The following is a 17,731-nucleotide window of genomic DNA, read 5'->3' as shown; positions in this document are numbered from 1 at the left end:
TTGCATATTGCAAATGTGTTCACAGCATGATGAGATGATAATCATATAAAAAGTAAAATCTCATTCTCTTGTCTTTTTTAAAAGTAAACAAATGTTTGCTGATAATCATTGAGACCGATAACAATGATAAAGATACATCAATAATAATCATGATCATATCAATACTAGAAATAATAGACAAATACAGGACTGTTTCTACACACTTTTACAAATGACAATAATAATAAAGAAACTTGAAATAATAATGATTTACTGCAAAAGAAGTACATGTCTAAAATGAGCAAATTAAAAGATATCAACATGCCATAAGACTTCATGAATAATATCACAATATATGAGACAGGTGTACTAAATGATGACGATAATCATGATGTTTATGATTGCAAGGAAACTTACAGCACCATAACTTGTCATTGTACCATCTCATTGAGACGAGCGTCTTGGTATTCTTCAGCTGTATCTGATGTTTCTGTGACAAGCTCTGCGTGTCCCAACCAAAGATCTGCCCATTCAAGCTGCATGTGAAGGCAATCCTGTAAACAGAAATGCAACATGTTGATTGAAACAATGTGTATACAATACCAGCAAAAGGAAAATAATTAAAGGCTCAACATCACATGTAATATCGCATTGGACAAGGTCAAGGGTTTGGTGGTAATGTGATTTTCGTTATGCATCTACGAAACCCAAATCAATCACACTTCTGTAATAAGCTTTAAAGGTTATTAGAGAACAACATTGGTCAGATTTATCTGTGCTACCAAACAAATATGTTTTCTCTTTTGTAATACACTGTAAATCACAGATTCTATATTTTTTTTCTTCAGATTAATCAACATGTACATATGTCGTTTCACATTTGTAAATTAGTTCAGGAGCAATTTCATTTCTAAAATATTCATGATACAGTGAATCTACTATCCTTTGAATGACAACATATTAAACATTCTACAGTATCTATATAACGTGTTGGCTTCTGAATTCTCTATTGCCCATAGGCTTAATACAGAGACCATCACTTCCCATAGGCAATGGGTTAGGGTACTAATAAATTTTGAAGATGTATGTTGTTAAATCATACTTACTTGCCATCTTCTGATATGGTCATGTCAGAGACAATGTCGTTATGTTCTACAAGCTGTTTGTTTGACAGGCAGCTGGGTATGTCGATGATGTAGATGGTTGTATCGAACGACCCCGCCCATACCTGCTCTCCTCTCACACTCAGCAGGCAGCACTGTTACACATAAAGAGAAATATATGAATGATACATAATTACTAGTAAAACAAATGAAGGGTTTGATTATAAAATGCAGCTATTCGGCCATTACAAATACCAGAATTTATAAAATGAAGAGTTTTAATAATTCATTTTAATAGTACAGGCTAGATTGATGATAAAAGGAACTTTACCCAATTTTCATTTGAAAGTAAAATTATTTGAATTCCAACTAAGCTTGCTCATTACGTTCTTCCCTCTTTGAAGGTTATAAATGATATCAAAATAGTTGATGTGACTTTTGAACAAAAAGAATGTTTGTAGATGTTTCATTTTAACTTTTGTTATTGTATATATGCATATAAATTGACTTTAAAAAAAAATTAAAAATGTGGAAATGAAACTTGAACTTGAACTTGAACTACTAACAATGAACATTTAATCATGACATCAACCTCCACAGTGTATAGGTGTATTCAACTTCAGCAACAAAGACCTTTAAAAAAAGGCGAGAAGAACAAAAAAATTACCACTCTGTCCTTGGCATCAGCAAACTCCGCCTCCAGCACGAAGTTGCTCCCGTCGAAGACCTTGACCTTGCCTGACCCCATGGCGCACCAGAGTTTGGGCGTGGCCTCCTCCTCGCTCATACTCCGGTCTGAAAAGACAGAGGCTGAGGGATGTACAGAGGGGTATAGTAGGGGGTAAGTTCTGATGTGTGTGCCGTCGGTGGGGGCAGCATGCATCAGGGGATATTGATGCTGACATACAAGGCCTCTCTTGATTAAAGGTATTATCTATTCTAATAGCACTGATCCGGAGAATTCATGAATTATTATTGTAGTGTAATTACATTTTTGGTAAAAATTTTCTGAGTTATTACACGGTTAGAATAAATTCCACACGGCAGCATACTTACCTGACCCAGCACAAAGAAATATCTAGCTGAAATTCCTCATAAACTAAAATACACAAACAAAACTATTTCACTATTCACTTCAAGGACCTTAGAGGATGATAAACCGTGCATTGTGTGGTGAAAAAGAAATATCTAACCTGTTGAATTATGTGCATTTTGAAAACAGTGTGGTCACAAACAAAGGAAAATCGCTAATCATGCATAGCTTTTCTAGAAAATGGTATTACTATGAGTTTTTAGATTAAAAAAGAAAGATATAAAAGAAACCCAAAGAACCATGCAGACATCAAGCTGAGTGGACTTACTGCCCGGTGTGTAAACCATAGCCTCCACTGTAGTCCTCTGCGCCTCGTTACTGGATGGGTTAAACTTGTGAACCAAAGCTGAGCTTGTCTCTGGTGGAACCCGTCCCATGCCCTCCTCTCTCAACCGTGAGAAGTGACACAGATGCTGAAATACAAAAGGAAAGAAAAAGAAAATTTTGTTGGAAAAAGTCAGTAATTGGATGATCATAGTCTCTACCATACTTCATTGTGTATTGCTATAGCGCCATAATGGCCGCCTTGCTAAAGCCAGGGTAATAATCGGGCAGTGCCAGGAGCGTCACGACCTGGCGGACATGTGCGCTATATAAGAAGCCATTATTATTTTTTTAAATGTGCCCCACGCCTTCCTCTCTCAGTCACAAGTGACAGAGATGCTGAAATAAGAAATTTTACCAGATTTTGAAATGAAGACTGCTTGAAGGAAAGGTCATGCTCTTCCACTTTGTTAGACACACAAAAACGTTACATCAGAGTTCATCATTACAAAATTTGATGTTACTGAAACAAATTATAGACAGTTTCTTTCAGGCCATTCATGTGCCACATTTGAAAGTGGTACTCAAACAATTTGTGGTGTTTTAATGTAACAAAAGTTGAGGGACATAAAATGGCACAAAGCAACTTTTGCTGAGCATAGAGAGATTTATAAATATACCTTGTAAATATGTTCAATATCTTAATAATAAAATGGTAATAAATTTAGTTTGTTTGATTGTTTTACCCGACTGCTAAGAAAGCATGACGGCTTTGAGTCTCTGAGGGACTTAATAATGGGGATTAATGCCTTACCAAAGGGCACTGGTGCATTGATTTGGTTTTGAACCCAGGACCTCCTGTTTACGAGATCACAGCTCTATCACTGAGCGATCGAACCTCCCTTAATTGTTAATAAGAATTGAATACAGGACCCTTGTCTAATACCTACCCATACAGCACTATCTAGATGCTTTGCGTGTGTTGCATCCTCATTCTCTGCACTCCGTATGACCGAGTCTATCAGCTTCACATTCCTTGCGGCTTGCTGCACCACCTGAGGATCCTTCTGAGCGTCGGCAATGACACGCCCGGCCCACAGCTCAGTGATCAGTGTGAACCAACTGTTACGCTCTGCCTTCAAATTGGCAACGTATGGACTGGTATTGGGCTCTGGGAAGGAAATATGGAGTTAATATACACAAGAGTGGTCAAATGAGTGCTTGATGTCACAGCTCAGTGATCAGTGTGAACCAGCTCTAACGCTCTGCCCTCAAATTGGCAACGTATGGACTCGTATTGAGCTCTGGTAAAGAAATATAGAGTAAATATACACAAGAGTGATCAAATGAGTGCTTGATGTAATGTCGTAACATTGTATACAATGTTTGTGTACATTATACACATTTCCATGTTGCAAAACACAATCAGGCAAACAATACTGTGCAAAAATATGATAAAAGCATAAAGGAAAAGTAAAAATGGCTTGTACATTTTGTTACTACTTAATTAATGAATTGTATATTTGTAATAAAACTAGCTACCTCTTGCATGTTATATGACAAATGAAAGATTTTGCCAAACTGTTTATCATACATCTAAAACTGAACGCATGTGGGAATTCAAAAATTAGCTGGTAATCAGATACAACCTGCATTGTATAAGCTAAAGAGTACATTGTCTATCCACCATGTAAACGACGTACAGAATGAGGTGACAAAACACCGACTGGATCTATGACACATTCTCCGGGGACCATTGCTCTGCGGTCAAGTTACATAACATGCTGAGGTTAGTGTTACTTACTGGTGCTGTATATCCTAAGGGCTTGGCAGCTGAGGAGGATGTTAAAGTATTCAAACTTCTCTAACTTCTCAATGTCTCTGGCTCTCACAATCTCCTTGTAGATATTGCTGCCTTCGCCCATGTAGAAGAGCCTAGTAAATAAGGAAAATATGAAATTTATACAGGATACATCTTGCAGGAAATTTGCATTTCAGAGAATGCAAAGACATGCAGTTATACCTAAGGAGTGACAAAGGGAAAGACGGGTAAAAAAACATCCTTCACATCCACATATCTTAGTTTAAATTGCAGGAATATTCTGATATGATTGTATATAATCACAGACAAAAACCTGTCTTTCTAAACAAATTGACATTTTCCACTTTCACTTAAAAGATTTGGCGAGGAATGTCAATTCAACAGTGCCATTAAACTGTGTAAAATAAAGGGAAAGGTGTGTGTGCACAGAAAAGTGGCTGCGGTGCTATGAAATTAGGCAGAGACAGATTTAAGCAAGCAGTACATGTAATTTTAATGTGGTATTCCATACAGAAAATTACACTAAAAATCATCAGAAGCTAAGGGCAAACCATTTACTTATCAGGCACTTGTTATATATGATATGAGTAGAATGATATGACATGATATTCAAACATTGCAATTTTCCTTGTCACAGCCATAACTAAAATTATCTCCAAATGACTGTACCTCTTCTCAGTCAGGACCAATCTTCCCATGCCATGATCTGTTCTGATTAAGGAAGACATCTTGAGAACACTCTCAGTGCTCTCCAAGTATTCCTTGTAGATACTGAGTGGTATGGACTTTGTCTCCTCTAACCCTTCCTTCCATGCCTCATAGAAATAGATGAAAGTCTCGGCATCAAGGACTACAGAAACAAGAGAATTGATAAAATGATGGTACTGAACACCTTTAACATCAACTTCATGAAGAAATAATGAGATTTGCAAAAGTTTCATGCCACAAAATTGACTGAATCTGAACACTAGAATTTGCTATTTGCAATGTAGGTTTCTTGCCGTGAAAGTGTCTGGTTATGACAAAATAAGTAGCAAGAGACTAAGTTAAATAAAAGTAAATTTTGCATGTGACACTATTAGATTGGTTCTCACTTCTTCAAAACAAAGGTGACAGCTTTGTGAAATATATAATGGAGCATATATACCTCGTAGTAACTTCTCAACAATAGTGCAAAACTACATTTGAAGAGAATAGGCTAATATCTATATATATTTGCATTACTACTCACAGTTGGATCCTGCTGATAAAGCATTGAACAGCCTGTCAATCACATCTACATCAATGGCTATCTCTAAGTACTGCATCCAGTGGATAAACTCTCTCAAACCTAGGGTAGAAAACAACACAAATTAAAACAATGTTTAAAGGACAGCAAGCAATGGATAAACTCCCTCAACTTGGAAAAAAACAAATACCGTACCAAACAATACAAATTGAAATAATCTCCCTCAAACCTAGAGCCTAACAATTATTTATATTGAAATAATTTGGAAATACTGCATGCAGTGGATAAACTCTCTCAAACCTAGAAATCTGAATACTATATACTGTTAAATCAGAAACTTTTGTGGGCAAGAAATGTCTAAGATCTTTGCCATGAAAAAATAATTGAATCACAATTCACACAACACTGAATTTGTGTAATTCGCTAATAGTTACATGCCTTCAAAGTTTTTGATTTTGCAGTAATACAAAATGAAATAGGTAAACTCCCTCAGTCCTTGAATATGAAAAAATATCACAAGAAATGTCCTTGCTGTGACATCTATTATAGGCTAGGCAGAAACATGTCTCAAGTCTAAATGTGTAGTAACAACAAATATATTTCAACTGGTTTTAGGACGGTACCGTATGAAAACCTAGGGTGCTGTAGTAAGCAAGTGCACCAGGTTTCATATTGCAGAATGTGTAATATTGACATTTTGTATTCATATTTTGGCTGATTGAAAATATAAAGACAGAGCATGGTGGGTATTTCCATGCTTACCTAGTTCCCCTTTCTCAGGCAGGTCATCTGGTTGGATACTGGGCATGGCAGTGATCTGAGGTGCGGCACGGCGCTCACTGATCTTCCGTAGGATCTCTCCTCTCTTGTAGAATTCTCTTCTGTGGAGGAGATCCTTGTCTTCTGCACTCAAGTTGTTCATCAGCTCAGTGATCAGGCTGCACAGAAAGTATTTACAAAGATACTCCACAATGGTCAAGTAGGTAATACACTTATAATCACATTCACATTGCCCTATATGGAATTGAGTTAGAAGTGACATTAGTCCATTGAGAATATCATTACATCATAAGCATTATAATTTTAAAGAAGTGCTCATGTGTGAACACTTTAAATCAGTCAGTGTAAATAGATTCTAGGTTCATTCATGCAAAATTTAAACCTGCGATTGGCAAGACAATAATCTCTCCAGAAATGTGCACAGCACAAGACAATTGAGAGAGAAAAATAACGTGATTTTGAAGAGAATTAAAGTAATTCAAGGCACAATTATGATTAGTTATGAATCCTACCATTGAGTGAACTGTAGAAACAGAAAACTTTTTTTTAATCCAACAGAAATTGTTCACATCAATCTTGTACCAAGAACTCCATCTTTCTACAATCTATATCTATGATATCTACAAGCAAATTTGCCAATAGTTCATGAGAATGTCTAAAAACAAAATGTTATTAATCTGCAATAAACTCACTTAGTAGGAAGGATAGACAGGTCTGCTTTGTGTAGATTATGGAAGTCATCTAGTGCATCGAGAGGGCAGTTACATGCTACATGAAACATCCCTCTTAGATACAGGTAGGAAGCCTTGAGAGCTGGCTGTCTACAGCTCTGTAGAACAATACATAAGAAAGAAAAAAAGATTGTTACGCTAAAACTCTTTACAATCCTCTCTACAATTGTTTAAAGGTATTGATTGAAATCAAAAATATCTCAGGAAATAAAAGATTTCATGTTAAAGATAAACTTGAGTTCTGGTAAAAAAAGAGAAAATGAATTCTCACAGAATCAAATGAAACTTACACTGAATGTTCAAGATTACAATAAATGTCATCTGCCAAACAATGTTGGTAGAAAATGTATACTGGCTGAGTAATGAGCATAGCAAGATAAGGAAATCAAGGTTAGTAGCCCCGACACCATTTGTGCAGTCCCATATACATCTTTCTGTGTACAGTGCTTGTTACTTTACCAAGACTGGGCGAAATCTATTATGATTTTGATGATTCCAGAACCTTGCAGTACACGCAAATACTTATATGCTACATGGTCAACTTCTTTTGATCCATTCCACACCATTTCTTTCACAATGCAATCGCATGACAAGAACTCAACTTTATCTTTAAGAGGAGCATACTAAGAAATACTCTACAGTGTACTTTGAGAAGATGAGAATTGGTGCGATGATTTTGTCAATTACTGAAAAATGAATTACGCTTTATAACTGGAAATACTTCTCATTGTCAATGTATATCCCAAATTAAAAGAGGAATTTGAACACCAGTATTCTATACATGTTAAGCTTGAACAGTGATCGCTCATGGGAAGACACTTAAAAGGTACCGGTAGGCATGTAATAAGTTATAAATTGCAGTAAGCTGCTTGATGTTTCAATGTGATGGACAAAACAAAGGGTGCTGAAACTTTATACAAATTTGGTTGCCATGATTACCTGTATTAAATAGATTCAACAAAATGTTCGCTATCATAGACACATGGGGTTTCTTAACTTTTCTGTTACACACATGAAACATTACACCACTATTATAGCTCTCGGTAAAAGTATAAAGCAGAAAATTTGTCAAGGATTTTCTTAGGTTTAACTAAGATTTGTGAGGGGTTTAAAGTATTCAGGACTACTCCTTACCTCAATGGAATGGTCCAGCTGCTCAATACATTTGGTGAAGAAATGTTGGGCTGCATAAAGATTTCAGAATAAAATATGCATATAGGTTTTTTATATACAGTGCGTCCCAGAAAAAACGAAACCGAGAATTATCGATGTTTTATCATAACTTAATCACATTTATAATTGATAAATGACACATATTTGGAAAGCTTAGATCCTCCTCTTTCATTTGATGCAACTCACGTGATGCATATTTTATGCATGAGTGATTAAAATGTATTTGAAGAGAGGAAACCAAAAAGTCATTTGGCGGACGGTATCTGAATTTCAAGGAGAAAATCACATTTCTAGAAAATTAAGTTTCTGCCCTTTCATATGACACCCCAATCAGGAAAAATGAGCGAGGAATAAAAAAGTTCTGTTTGTTTAAAATAGTGCTTGCATTTCATAATTTTATCAAACAAATTTGTTTTCACTGGGTGCCTGCAGAAGCAATAAACAGAGTTGACAACAGACTTAACTTCGTTTCGTTGACAATCAGCCATGCATGAAGTCTTTCGTTTACGGCTGATTGTCAACGAAATGGAGTTAAGTCTTTTGTCAACTCTGTTTGTTGCTACGGCAGGCACCCAGTGAAAACGAATTCGTTTGATAAAATTATGGAAATGCAAGCACTACTTTAAACCAACAGAACTTTGTCATTCCTCGCTCATTTTTCCTGATTGAGGTGTCATATGAAAGGGCAGAACCTCAACTTTCTAGAAATGTGATTTTCTTTTTGAAATTCAGATACTGTCCGCCAAATGACTTTTTGGTTTCCTCTCTTCAAATTCATTTTAATCACTCATGCATGAAATATGCATCATATGAGTTGCATCAAATGAAAGAGGATCTAAACTTTCCAAATATGTGTCATTTAGTAATTATAAATGTGACTAAGTTATAATAAAACATCGATAATTCTCGGTTTCGTTTTTTCTGGGACGCACTGTATAGTAATCCAAAATACATTTTATGATAGATAAGACATTGAAGTAGAAAGGCATATGACTGTATACAGTTTACGTGAGAGAAAACTGAATGTAGTTTCTGAATGTTTGGTAAACTTACAACAGAGCAAGATTTAAATCTTTGAAGAATTTTTTTTTTATCTGTATACCAATCACCAATACCAATCACCATCTGCAAGTCTGCAATACCAGCAGCACCATCCAAGAGCTTTAACCCTGCTTCCATTCAGCTCCCAGCAGCTTCTTGACTGATAACACGCTGTACCTTAACCACTCTGCTTCCCAGCGATCCCTTCATCTATACTACAAACAGCACAGCTGTCTAAATCATTGAGTGCGTTTCTCTCACCTAGTTCTTTTCAGGACTCGGACTGAACATACTCCTATAGATACCAAACAGACCCTTTTAAAGCCCAACGGCACAATGTTATTGTAAACTGCGAAAATTTATTGGTGTGACAACTTGTGTCTTTCTAACTACATAAGAATAGGAGAAAATGCAGAAGAGGGCTCAGAAAGTTGTTTCTAAAATACAATTTCTATTGCTCTGTAGGATAGATATACTTTAGAACAGCAGAAGAATTTGAAGGCATATGAAAAGTATATTTTGAAATAAGCAAGAGCTTTCAATGCTAGGTCATACTTGTTTTAATTTACTCAAATGTACAATTTTTTTATCAATTTGGCCTGTGGCCACAACAATGATTTTAATAAATTTACTCAACTCTCTCTCTCTCTCTTACCTCTCTCTCTCTCTCTCTGTATATCTCTTTCCTATCTATCACACCCTCTCTCTCCCCTGCCCTATTTTTCTGTAATTTTATTCATACATCTAGGTAAAACAAAAAAATCTGTTTGTCAAACTAAAGTTAAAAAAAGGTCCCCCAAAAGTTAAAAGTTTTCCTATATTGACATGGAAAAGACTATAAACAGTCAATAATTTGTTGGGAGCCGGAAGTGTCTTAACTCAAACTAATCTACGCTCCCTTGGCTCTGACAATAACTGACAATATATGTGTATAAAATGAGTATGAATCAGTGAAAATCATTAAAATGTCATGAAAATATGGAACGCAATTTAAGGTAATGAAATGAAGCTGTATACTATGAAGGAATATAAAATGCTTCAAAATGAGCAAGTTTACAACCACGGCAAAAGTCTATGCTACCATGGAGACTACAAGTATGTGTATATCATGTGATACTTGAAGATAGTTTGCCAAATCTACTATTGTAGATGTCAGCAGGGAAAAGAAGAGACTTTCACGCGAATATACTTGGACAGAATCAATCCAATAATTCATATATAGTGCTGGCAATGATGCAAGAAAAGAAGAGACTTTCACACAAATACACTTGGACAGAATCAATCCAATAATTCATATATAGTGCTGGCAATGATGCAAGAGAAGGAATCATCAAGTATTTTGAGAAATGAAATAGCCACTCCTCCAGCTTTGGATGACAGACCTGATTTTTCTGACGGAAACTCTACTGTTTTGATGCCTTCATCATTTTCATTATCTGTTGAGGAAATATCGATAATACACATGCACAACTACAGCAATCAGCATTTTCATTCAAATTCTATATCAATCCTTGAGAAAGTTTTTTGCATAAATCAAGGCAGTACTGTCTATCAATCAATCTAAGGCTCAACACTAATATATAGCTCTATATCAAAATGCCTCCCCAAAAGAAAGTAAGATCAAAGTAATACGATATTAAAGTCATTCAGCGTGTCAAATGAGCTTTATTAGAAAAACTGCCTTATTTAAAAATGTATAATAATAATAATAATATTGGGTTCTTGTATAGTGCTCAACACTGTCAGACTTGACCCTCCCGATTATTACCCTGGCTTTAGCACTGCTGCCATTACGGCGCTGGTTGAGTGTGGCAAATGTAGATCAATGTCTTACCAAAGGACATTGGTGCCACGGCGGGACTCGAACCACGGACCTTGTGATCGACAGTCCGCTGAGGTATCCACTCGACCACAACACCTCTACTCAAATACCATTGATGAACTTCATAGTAATTTTTAGTTACCATAACACATTGGGTTTATTTTGTATTACAGTCCAAAAGACAGTAAAAAGTAACATTCATTTTAAAAATCCCATTTCCCAATTCCTGTCTGTTGCATGAAGGTGAATAAAAAATAAAAAATAAAAAAAAATAAAAAATAAAAAAAAAAAATAAAAATGAAACAAATAGCTTTTCACAGACCAGACATTTATGAATTACCTGAAGTGTATGGGATATGAAAGAGAGGCAGCATGAACTGCGCAGTCTGATCAGATGAACTTTGACCTGTGTCGCTGAAACTCCTTCCATCGGATACTCTGCGTCGTCTCAAATCAGGCACAGCCTGTCCTGTACTCTGCTGCTTACGAAGTCTACAAATGACAGAAGAAAACAAAATTGATGGTGTTGTGTTTAGGTGTAACAGATAGAGAAACAGGCAGTAATATTTCAATGAAAGCAAAGTAATATTTCTCAGGGATGGCATCGGGTGTACTGAAGTCTAATCTGTCTAGGATTTTAGAGGGGGAAGGGCAAATTGGGATTTAATAGACCACTATAAGGTCTCACATCTAGAAAGCTTGATCAATGAAAATACTTTATATTGATTTTGTACCTTTGAGTGTTGATATATACAGTTATATACAGTTGTTGAAAAAAAACCAATATACTATTGAATGCAGACTACTATTGTGATTTATGGAAATTTGATGTGTTTTTTTAGATATAAAAAAGCATAGTAAATTGTATCCTTTCTTGTAAAGTAAACCGATTCTAATAAGTTCTTAAGGTATTTTTGTTTTCCACTTTTTCAACTATGTGATTCACTGTTATTCTATCATCACCTACATTGCTTCAAAATTTGAATATTCATATTTAAGGTCATTACCAAGTAAAAATTATACGCTTTGGACTTGATAGAGTACCGAAATGCTAACATCAAATTTGCTCGTCGTCCAGGTTACTGGTTAAACAACTGGTTAAACAACAGAGCCTGCACATGAGGTTCACTGATAAATCACTCAAGCAACGGGCTGGAGCAGGGCAAATTCAGTGTCTGGGACTTGTGTGACCACCACACCATTGTTTAGCACAAAATTGTTTAGAAACCAGCAACCTTGGCCAGTATGACGTCCCACTTCGGTACTCTATGGGAAGTGTTTCAGAGCATTATACACAAATCAGTCATTAAAGGGATTGGGTAACTTTGTCTCAGATTCTGAAACAAAATTCTGGATACAGCTCATGCTGCAATGATAATTATAAATCTTTAGGTCAGTCAGGAACCCCATGAAATTTACAAGCCGATGGCCTTTCTGATTATCAAGATATTTATGATTGGAAATTGAAATTTAGAAATTTGTTTTCCTAACGGTTTTCATAACACTACAGTCTATTGGGGAAAATGAGTATGGTAAAACCGGTCACTCAAAGATTTTTACTTTTTTGATCATTTCTAAGACACTGATAACATGTACATGTAGGGCCATGCATCTCAGATTTAACATTGTTAAACGATGCCTTTAAGAATGGCCCTGTTAGTGACCATACGTACCTGCCCTGGTCCACGACGCTGGACACATTGAGACTCGGTGGACGGATCTTCTTCTCCATCTGGGCGTAGTAGTCCTTCTTCTGGTCCAGACGGTCCTCCCGGAATGGCTTGAACATGTGGGAGTGGACCATCTCGGCATAGAAGTCCTTCTCTTCCTCCGCCCGGGAGGAAACAAACTCCTCCAGTTTGAACCATCGCTGATCCATGCTCATGAACTCTGGAAGCTCCCTGGTTGATATTTCACATCATAAATTGATCAATGAAAGAACATTTAAAAGGAAACTAAATGCTTCTCATCATTATTATCTTCAATAGTAACTTTATGATATCATTACTACGAGTCAAGAAGATTTTGTGAAGCAGATAGAAAGCTCTGAAAAAATAATGGTTAGATTACAATGTCAATTTTTGCAATTTTTAGTTTCATGCCGAGAACAGATCTTTGTTAATTTAGAGAGTTTCATTTCACAAAGGCTTCTGAACTTCTGAACCAGTCTATATTAAAAAAGAACAGTCACTATTCTGAATGCTCAAATGATACTGAAATGATTATTGTTTAGCATAGGAAGGGTAAGCCTGTGTCAATGAGCCTGTTTTCTAAAATGATGCAAAACTTAACCAAAATTTATCACAAAGAAAATAATTAAAATTTCCCAATCTACAATCCTGTGTGAGAGGAACAACATGAATTTATACTGAACAGATAATTTATTATGGTAAACATTATCTGTCTCCTTCATTTCATAACTAATATTATGTGCCTGTGTGAAGGGTGCATTGTCCAGCTATTGGATGCATATTTCTGAAAATTTGCATTAAAAATAAAATCTCATGCCGGTTCTGACCTTTGTTTGAATACATCTATCAAACACATTTTATTCCACACATTGTGTTAATTTTTAACAGTGATTAGATTTACCGTAATTAACGGTGTTTTAACCACACTTTTTTGCCGCCAAAAAAAATCCAAGTCGGTGGTGCGTCTTATACCCTCCATCTGGCGCTATACCTGGCAATGTCTCCCAGCTCAGTAATCAGTGTTTTGACTCACCACTCGGAAACTAGAACAACATTCAAATTTGTCTGTCATCTTGGTTTGAAAGTAATCTTTCTGATAGATCTCAATATGTAGTTTATAATAATAATTCCTCCAATTTTTCTTCTATTGAACAACGTACCACAAGGTTCTATCCTAGGTCCTCTACTGTTTTTTAATTTACATGAATGATCTTACACATTCAGCTGCACCTCGCAGTTATATGAAAGGCCTTCCCGGGGCCTTTTCACAAATCAATGGGTGGGTTTTTGAACACGGACCTGGCTTTTTTTTTCTTTTTTTTTTAGGGCGAAAAAGAGGGGTGCGGTTAATACACGAGGGCGGTGTATACACTGTTAATTACGGTACCTTCTTCTCTAACTCTACCTTTGTTACAAAACTTAAAACAAACAAAACATGTAGATTTACACCACTATTTGTGTTCATTATGTATTACAAAAGTGATATCTCACCATTAAACTTTAGCATGACTTTGTATAATCTAATTTCCAATGATGGATTGTCCCTTAAAAGAGGTTGTCGAACGAGATAAATCACGTACTTAACCCTCATACCTCAAACTCTTTCAATTGCACAAGTCCTAAAGCTCAAATTCAATTGGCTTTTCTATGAAACTGAATGAATAAACAGACATTAAGTGGGATATTTACTTGATTTTAAAAGTGCCTGTTTCTATTTCACTGTTAAGTCAGATCATTAAGAATACTCAATAAATCAAATTTTAGTCACCATAACTTGCTCTTTCGGCTTCTACCTGTGCTTATTCAATTTCAAGGTCAATACATGTCACTACACGTTATGATTACCCCAACCAATAAAAGTTATTTTGTTTTTATAGTTATTTTATTACCTAAATACCAACCTTCAATTTAGTTTTCTATACCTACTCAATTTCAAGGTCAATACATGTCACTACATGTTATGATTACCCCAACCAATAAAAGTTATATTGTTTGTGCGATCATCGTTGTTTGTATTATCATCATTTTGTTTATTACCTGAATATGTGGACAAACATCTCCAGAAAGCTATCAAGGATCTCCTGCTGAAACTGTCTGTCTATCTTCTGTCGTCTTGCTCTCTCCATCTCCAGCGTGGCAGGGACAGTCCGACCCAGTGTGGAGAGCTCGTAGTACTTCACGCGTGCATGGTAGAACCTTCATTTATACATGAGAGAGAGAGAGATGGAGAGAGAGGGAGGAAGGGAGAGAGAGAGAGAGAACGAGAGAGCAAGAGAAAGAGAGAGCAAGAGAGAGAGAGAGCAAGAGAAAAATAAAGAGAGGGCAAGAGAAAGAGAAAGGGAAAGAGAAAGCAGGAGAAAGAGAGAGCAAGAGAGTGCAAATGAAAGAAAAAGAGAGTGCAAAAGAAAGAAAAAGAGAGCGCAAAAGAAAGAAAAAGAGAGAGCAAGATAAAGGTAAAGAGAGAGCAAGAGAAAGAGAAAGGGAGAGCAAGATAGAGAGGGAGAAAGCAAGAGAAAGAGAAAAAAAGAGAGAGCAATAAAAGGAGAGAGAGAGCAAGATAAAAAGAAAGAGAGAGAGAGAGCAAGAGAAGGGGAAAGAGAGAGAATGAGAGTGCAAGATAAAGGGAAAGAGAGAGCGAGAGAGAGAGAGCAAGAGAGTAAGCAATAGGAGAAAGAGAGGGCAAGAGAAAGAGAGAGAGAGAGAGAGAGAGAAAGAGAGAAGGTAGAGACAGACAAACAAATGAAAGATGAAGATGTTTACTGTAAAGGCACTGTGTAAAAGGCAAGAGTCAAAATGATAAGGAATATCTGATGGTTGTGGTCTTAAGATATGGACAAATCAACAAGCCTTTCCTGGAAAACAACAGCCATAATTTCGAATGGGAATACAAATACATAGTGCAATAAAGATAATGTCATATCATGTCTTATTTGTATAACACTCCACTTTAGGGCAATGTTTGCTCCAATCTATGTTTGTGAGAATCTTGCTATTTGTCACATAGAACAGAAGAAATGTGATGATTGCTTTGCCGTTAGAGGGGGAGTGCATCCCCCAAATACATGAACAAAAACAAATTCACAGAGCCAGACACAGACAAAATAGAAACAGTCAGCCAGGGATAGCATAATAGAGACCTACATAAAACAGATAGAGCTATAAAGAACTTAAAACATTAGAGTACCGGAATACAGTGCAGAGTAAACACAATATTAAAGTGGTATTCTATAAGTCATTTACTATCATTCAAAATAAGAGTGGACTTTATTCATGATTATATAGATAATGTTTCTTTGTTTATCCAAACCAGCATAACATAAACAATGGCACAAGGAAATCAATTCAATACAAATGAATATTACTCTTTGTTATAGTACATGAATTAATGCCCTTCTGGCTGTGAATCGATAATATGACTTACTGCTTTTTGAATCCTTCTGCTGGTGCTTTAGGCAGACTTGGAACAGACAACGTAGGACATTCATGGAGAGTGCCTTTCTCTATGTCAGCTATAACAAGTCCTTCAATCTATAAGAGAGAGGGGAAATTAGCTGTTGAATAGTGTCCTCTATGCTTTGAAGAGCACTATAATCTGTTATTGCTGGATAATAATTATAAAAATATTATTATACAAGATACATGAGTCAATGTTTCAACTGCCCAAACTTACATAGCTATTACAAATGACTGTTCATTGTATTTTTTCCATTGTATATTTATCGTTTTGTTGTAGTTGTAAATGTTTAATTATGTGTATTATTTTTTCGCCTTGTACTGTCATGTGTATTCCTACCATCCCCCCCCCCCCTCTCTCTCCACTCATCTGTCAATCCATTCCTTCTATCTGTCAGTCCTACCCATTGTATCCTGCTTCTATGTGTGCTATATGGCAGCCCATGATGAAGCACCCTGGAGCCTCTTATGCATCAACATGTATCTACCACTCTGTTCTTCAACTATTTCATACCATCTCTCTCTCACACTCTCCATTCATCTATCAATCCATTCCTACTATCTGTCAATCCTACCTGTTTCTGTGTGTGCTATGGCAGCCCATGATGAGGCATCCTAGAGCCTCCTATGAATCTACATGTATCTAACACTGTGTTCTTCAACTATTATGTTCATTCCTTCCATCTCTCTCTCACTCTCCATTCATCTATCAATCCATTCCTGCTATCTGTCAATCGAACCTGTTGTATCCTGCTTCTACATGTATGTGAGCTATGGCAGCCCAATATAAAGCATCCAGGAGCCTCTTACACTGTTTCTTCCTACCATACCTCTCACTCTCTCTCTCTCTTGCTCTATCTCTTGCTCTATCTCTTGCTCTCTCTTGCTCTCTCTCTCTCTCTCTCTCTCTCTCTCCCCCCCTCTCCATTCCTACTATCTGTCCATCGTACCTGCTGTATCCTGCTTCTATGTGAGCTATGGCAGCCCATGATGAAGCACCCTGGAGCCTCAAGCAGGTCAAGAAGCTGAGTGCAGACCACCGGAACGTAGACAAACGGCCACTTGAAGGGCAGGATGTAGGAGAAGAAACACTACACGCAAGATAGGAAAAGATATAATGAAGGTTATTTGAGAAGAACAAAACTTGACCTGCAAAAGCACAACATCATTTTGATAGTCACAAGTTAATATGGATTTTTAAAGGCTTAATTATGTTTAGATAAATGGGGCACAATAAAATTTAAATACCTTATATACCATCTATTATATTGGGGGGGGGGATAAATAATTATGAAGATGGAAAAGCTTTTCAAAAATAATGGGAGAACAGTTGAATTCTCTCTTCAAAGCATCATTTGCGTTTACCATTCTGAATTAACGCTTTATATTTAGGACACAACTCTGTCTTATTAAAATCAGCTGTTAGAGAATTTATACACATGTATTTACAAAAAAGAAATACTTACTTGAAATATAGGAAAGTACAGACACATGACATACACCATCAAACTCTTTTGAGCTGACTTAGAATATAGTATGGGAATATATTAT

The 17,731-nt window shown here is 36.3% G+C and overlaps 1 protein-coding gene across 2 annotated transcripts in view; it reads right to left on the bottom strand.

Annotated features, from left to right (window-relative positions):
• LOC580377 (DENN domain-containing protein 3) overlaps positions 1–17,731 on the bottom strand; it is a 35,714-nt gene that overhangs the window by 3,749 nt on the left and 14,234 nt on the right. Inside the window, exons 4-19 of one of the 2 annotated variants that reach the window (XM_030973911.1) lie at positions 17,131–17,271; positions 16,149–16,255; positions 14,765–14,923; positions 12,710–12,937; positions 11,377–11,528; positions 8,135–8,184; positions 6,962–7,098; positions 6,252–6,427; positions 5,493–5,591; positions 4,931–5,111; positions 4,244–4,374; positions 3,390–3,610; positions 2,444–2,588; positions 1,750–1,892; positions 1,086–1,237; positions 397–533 (exon numbers count right to left, since the gene is read on the bottom strand). In XM_030973911.1, the coding sequence (XP_030829771.1) occupies positions 397–533; positions 1,086–1,237; positions 1,750–1,892; positions 2,444–2,588; positions 3,390–3,610; positions 4,244–4,374; positions 4,931–5,111; positions 5,493–5,591; positions 6,252–6,427; positions 6,962–7,098; positions 8,135–8,184; positions 11,377–11,528; positions 12,710–12,937; positions 14,765–14,923; positions 16,149–16,255; positions 17,131–17,271 (2,359 nt within the window). The remainder of the gene's footprint in view (positions 1–396; positions 534–1,085; positions 1,238–1,749; positions 1,893–2,443; positions 2,589–3,389; positions 3,611–4,243; positions 4,375–4,930; positions 5,112–5,492; positions 5,592–6,251; positions 6,428–6,961; positions 7,099–8,134; positions 8,185–11,376; positions 11,529–12,709; positions 12,938–14,764; positions 14,924–16,148; positions 16,256–17,130; positions 17,272–17,731) is intronic. The other variant, XM_030973912.1, reaches the window with a different exon arrangement.

This window comes from Strongylocentrotus purpuratus, unplaced genomic scaffold (genome assembly GCF_000002235.5).
Source record: "Strongylocentrotus purpuratus isolate Spur 01 unplaced genomic scaffold, Spur_5.0 spur5_scaffold_7, whole genome shotgun sequence".
Lineage (NCBI taxonomy): Eukaryota > Metazoa > Echinodermata > Echinoidea > Camarodonta > Strongylocentrotidae > Strongylocentrotus > Strongylocentrotus purpuratus.
Note: the sequence above shows the minus strand (reverse complement) of the source record. Positions and strands in the feature narration are given on the sequence as shown.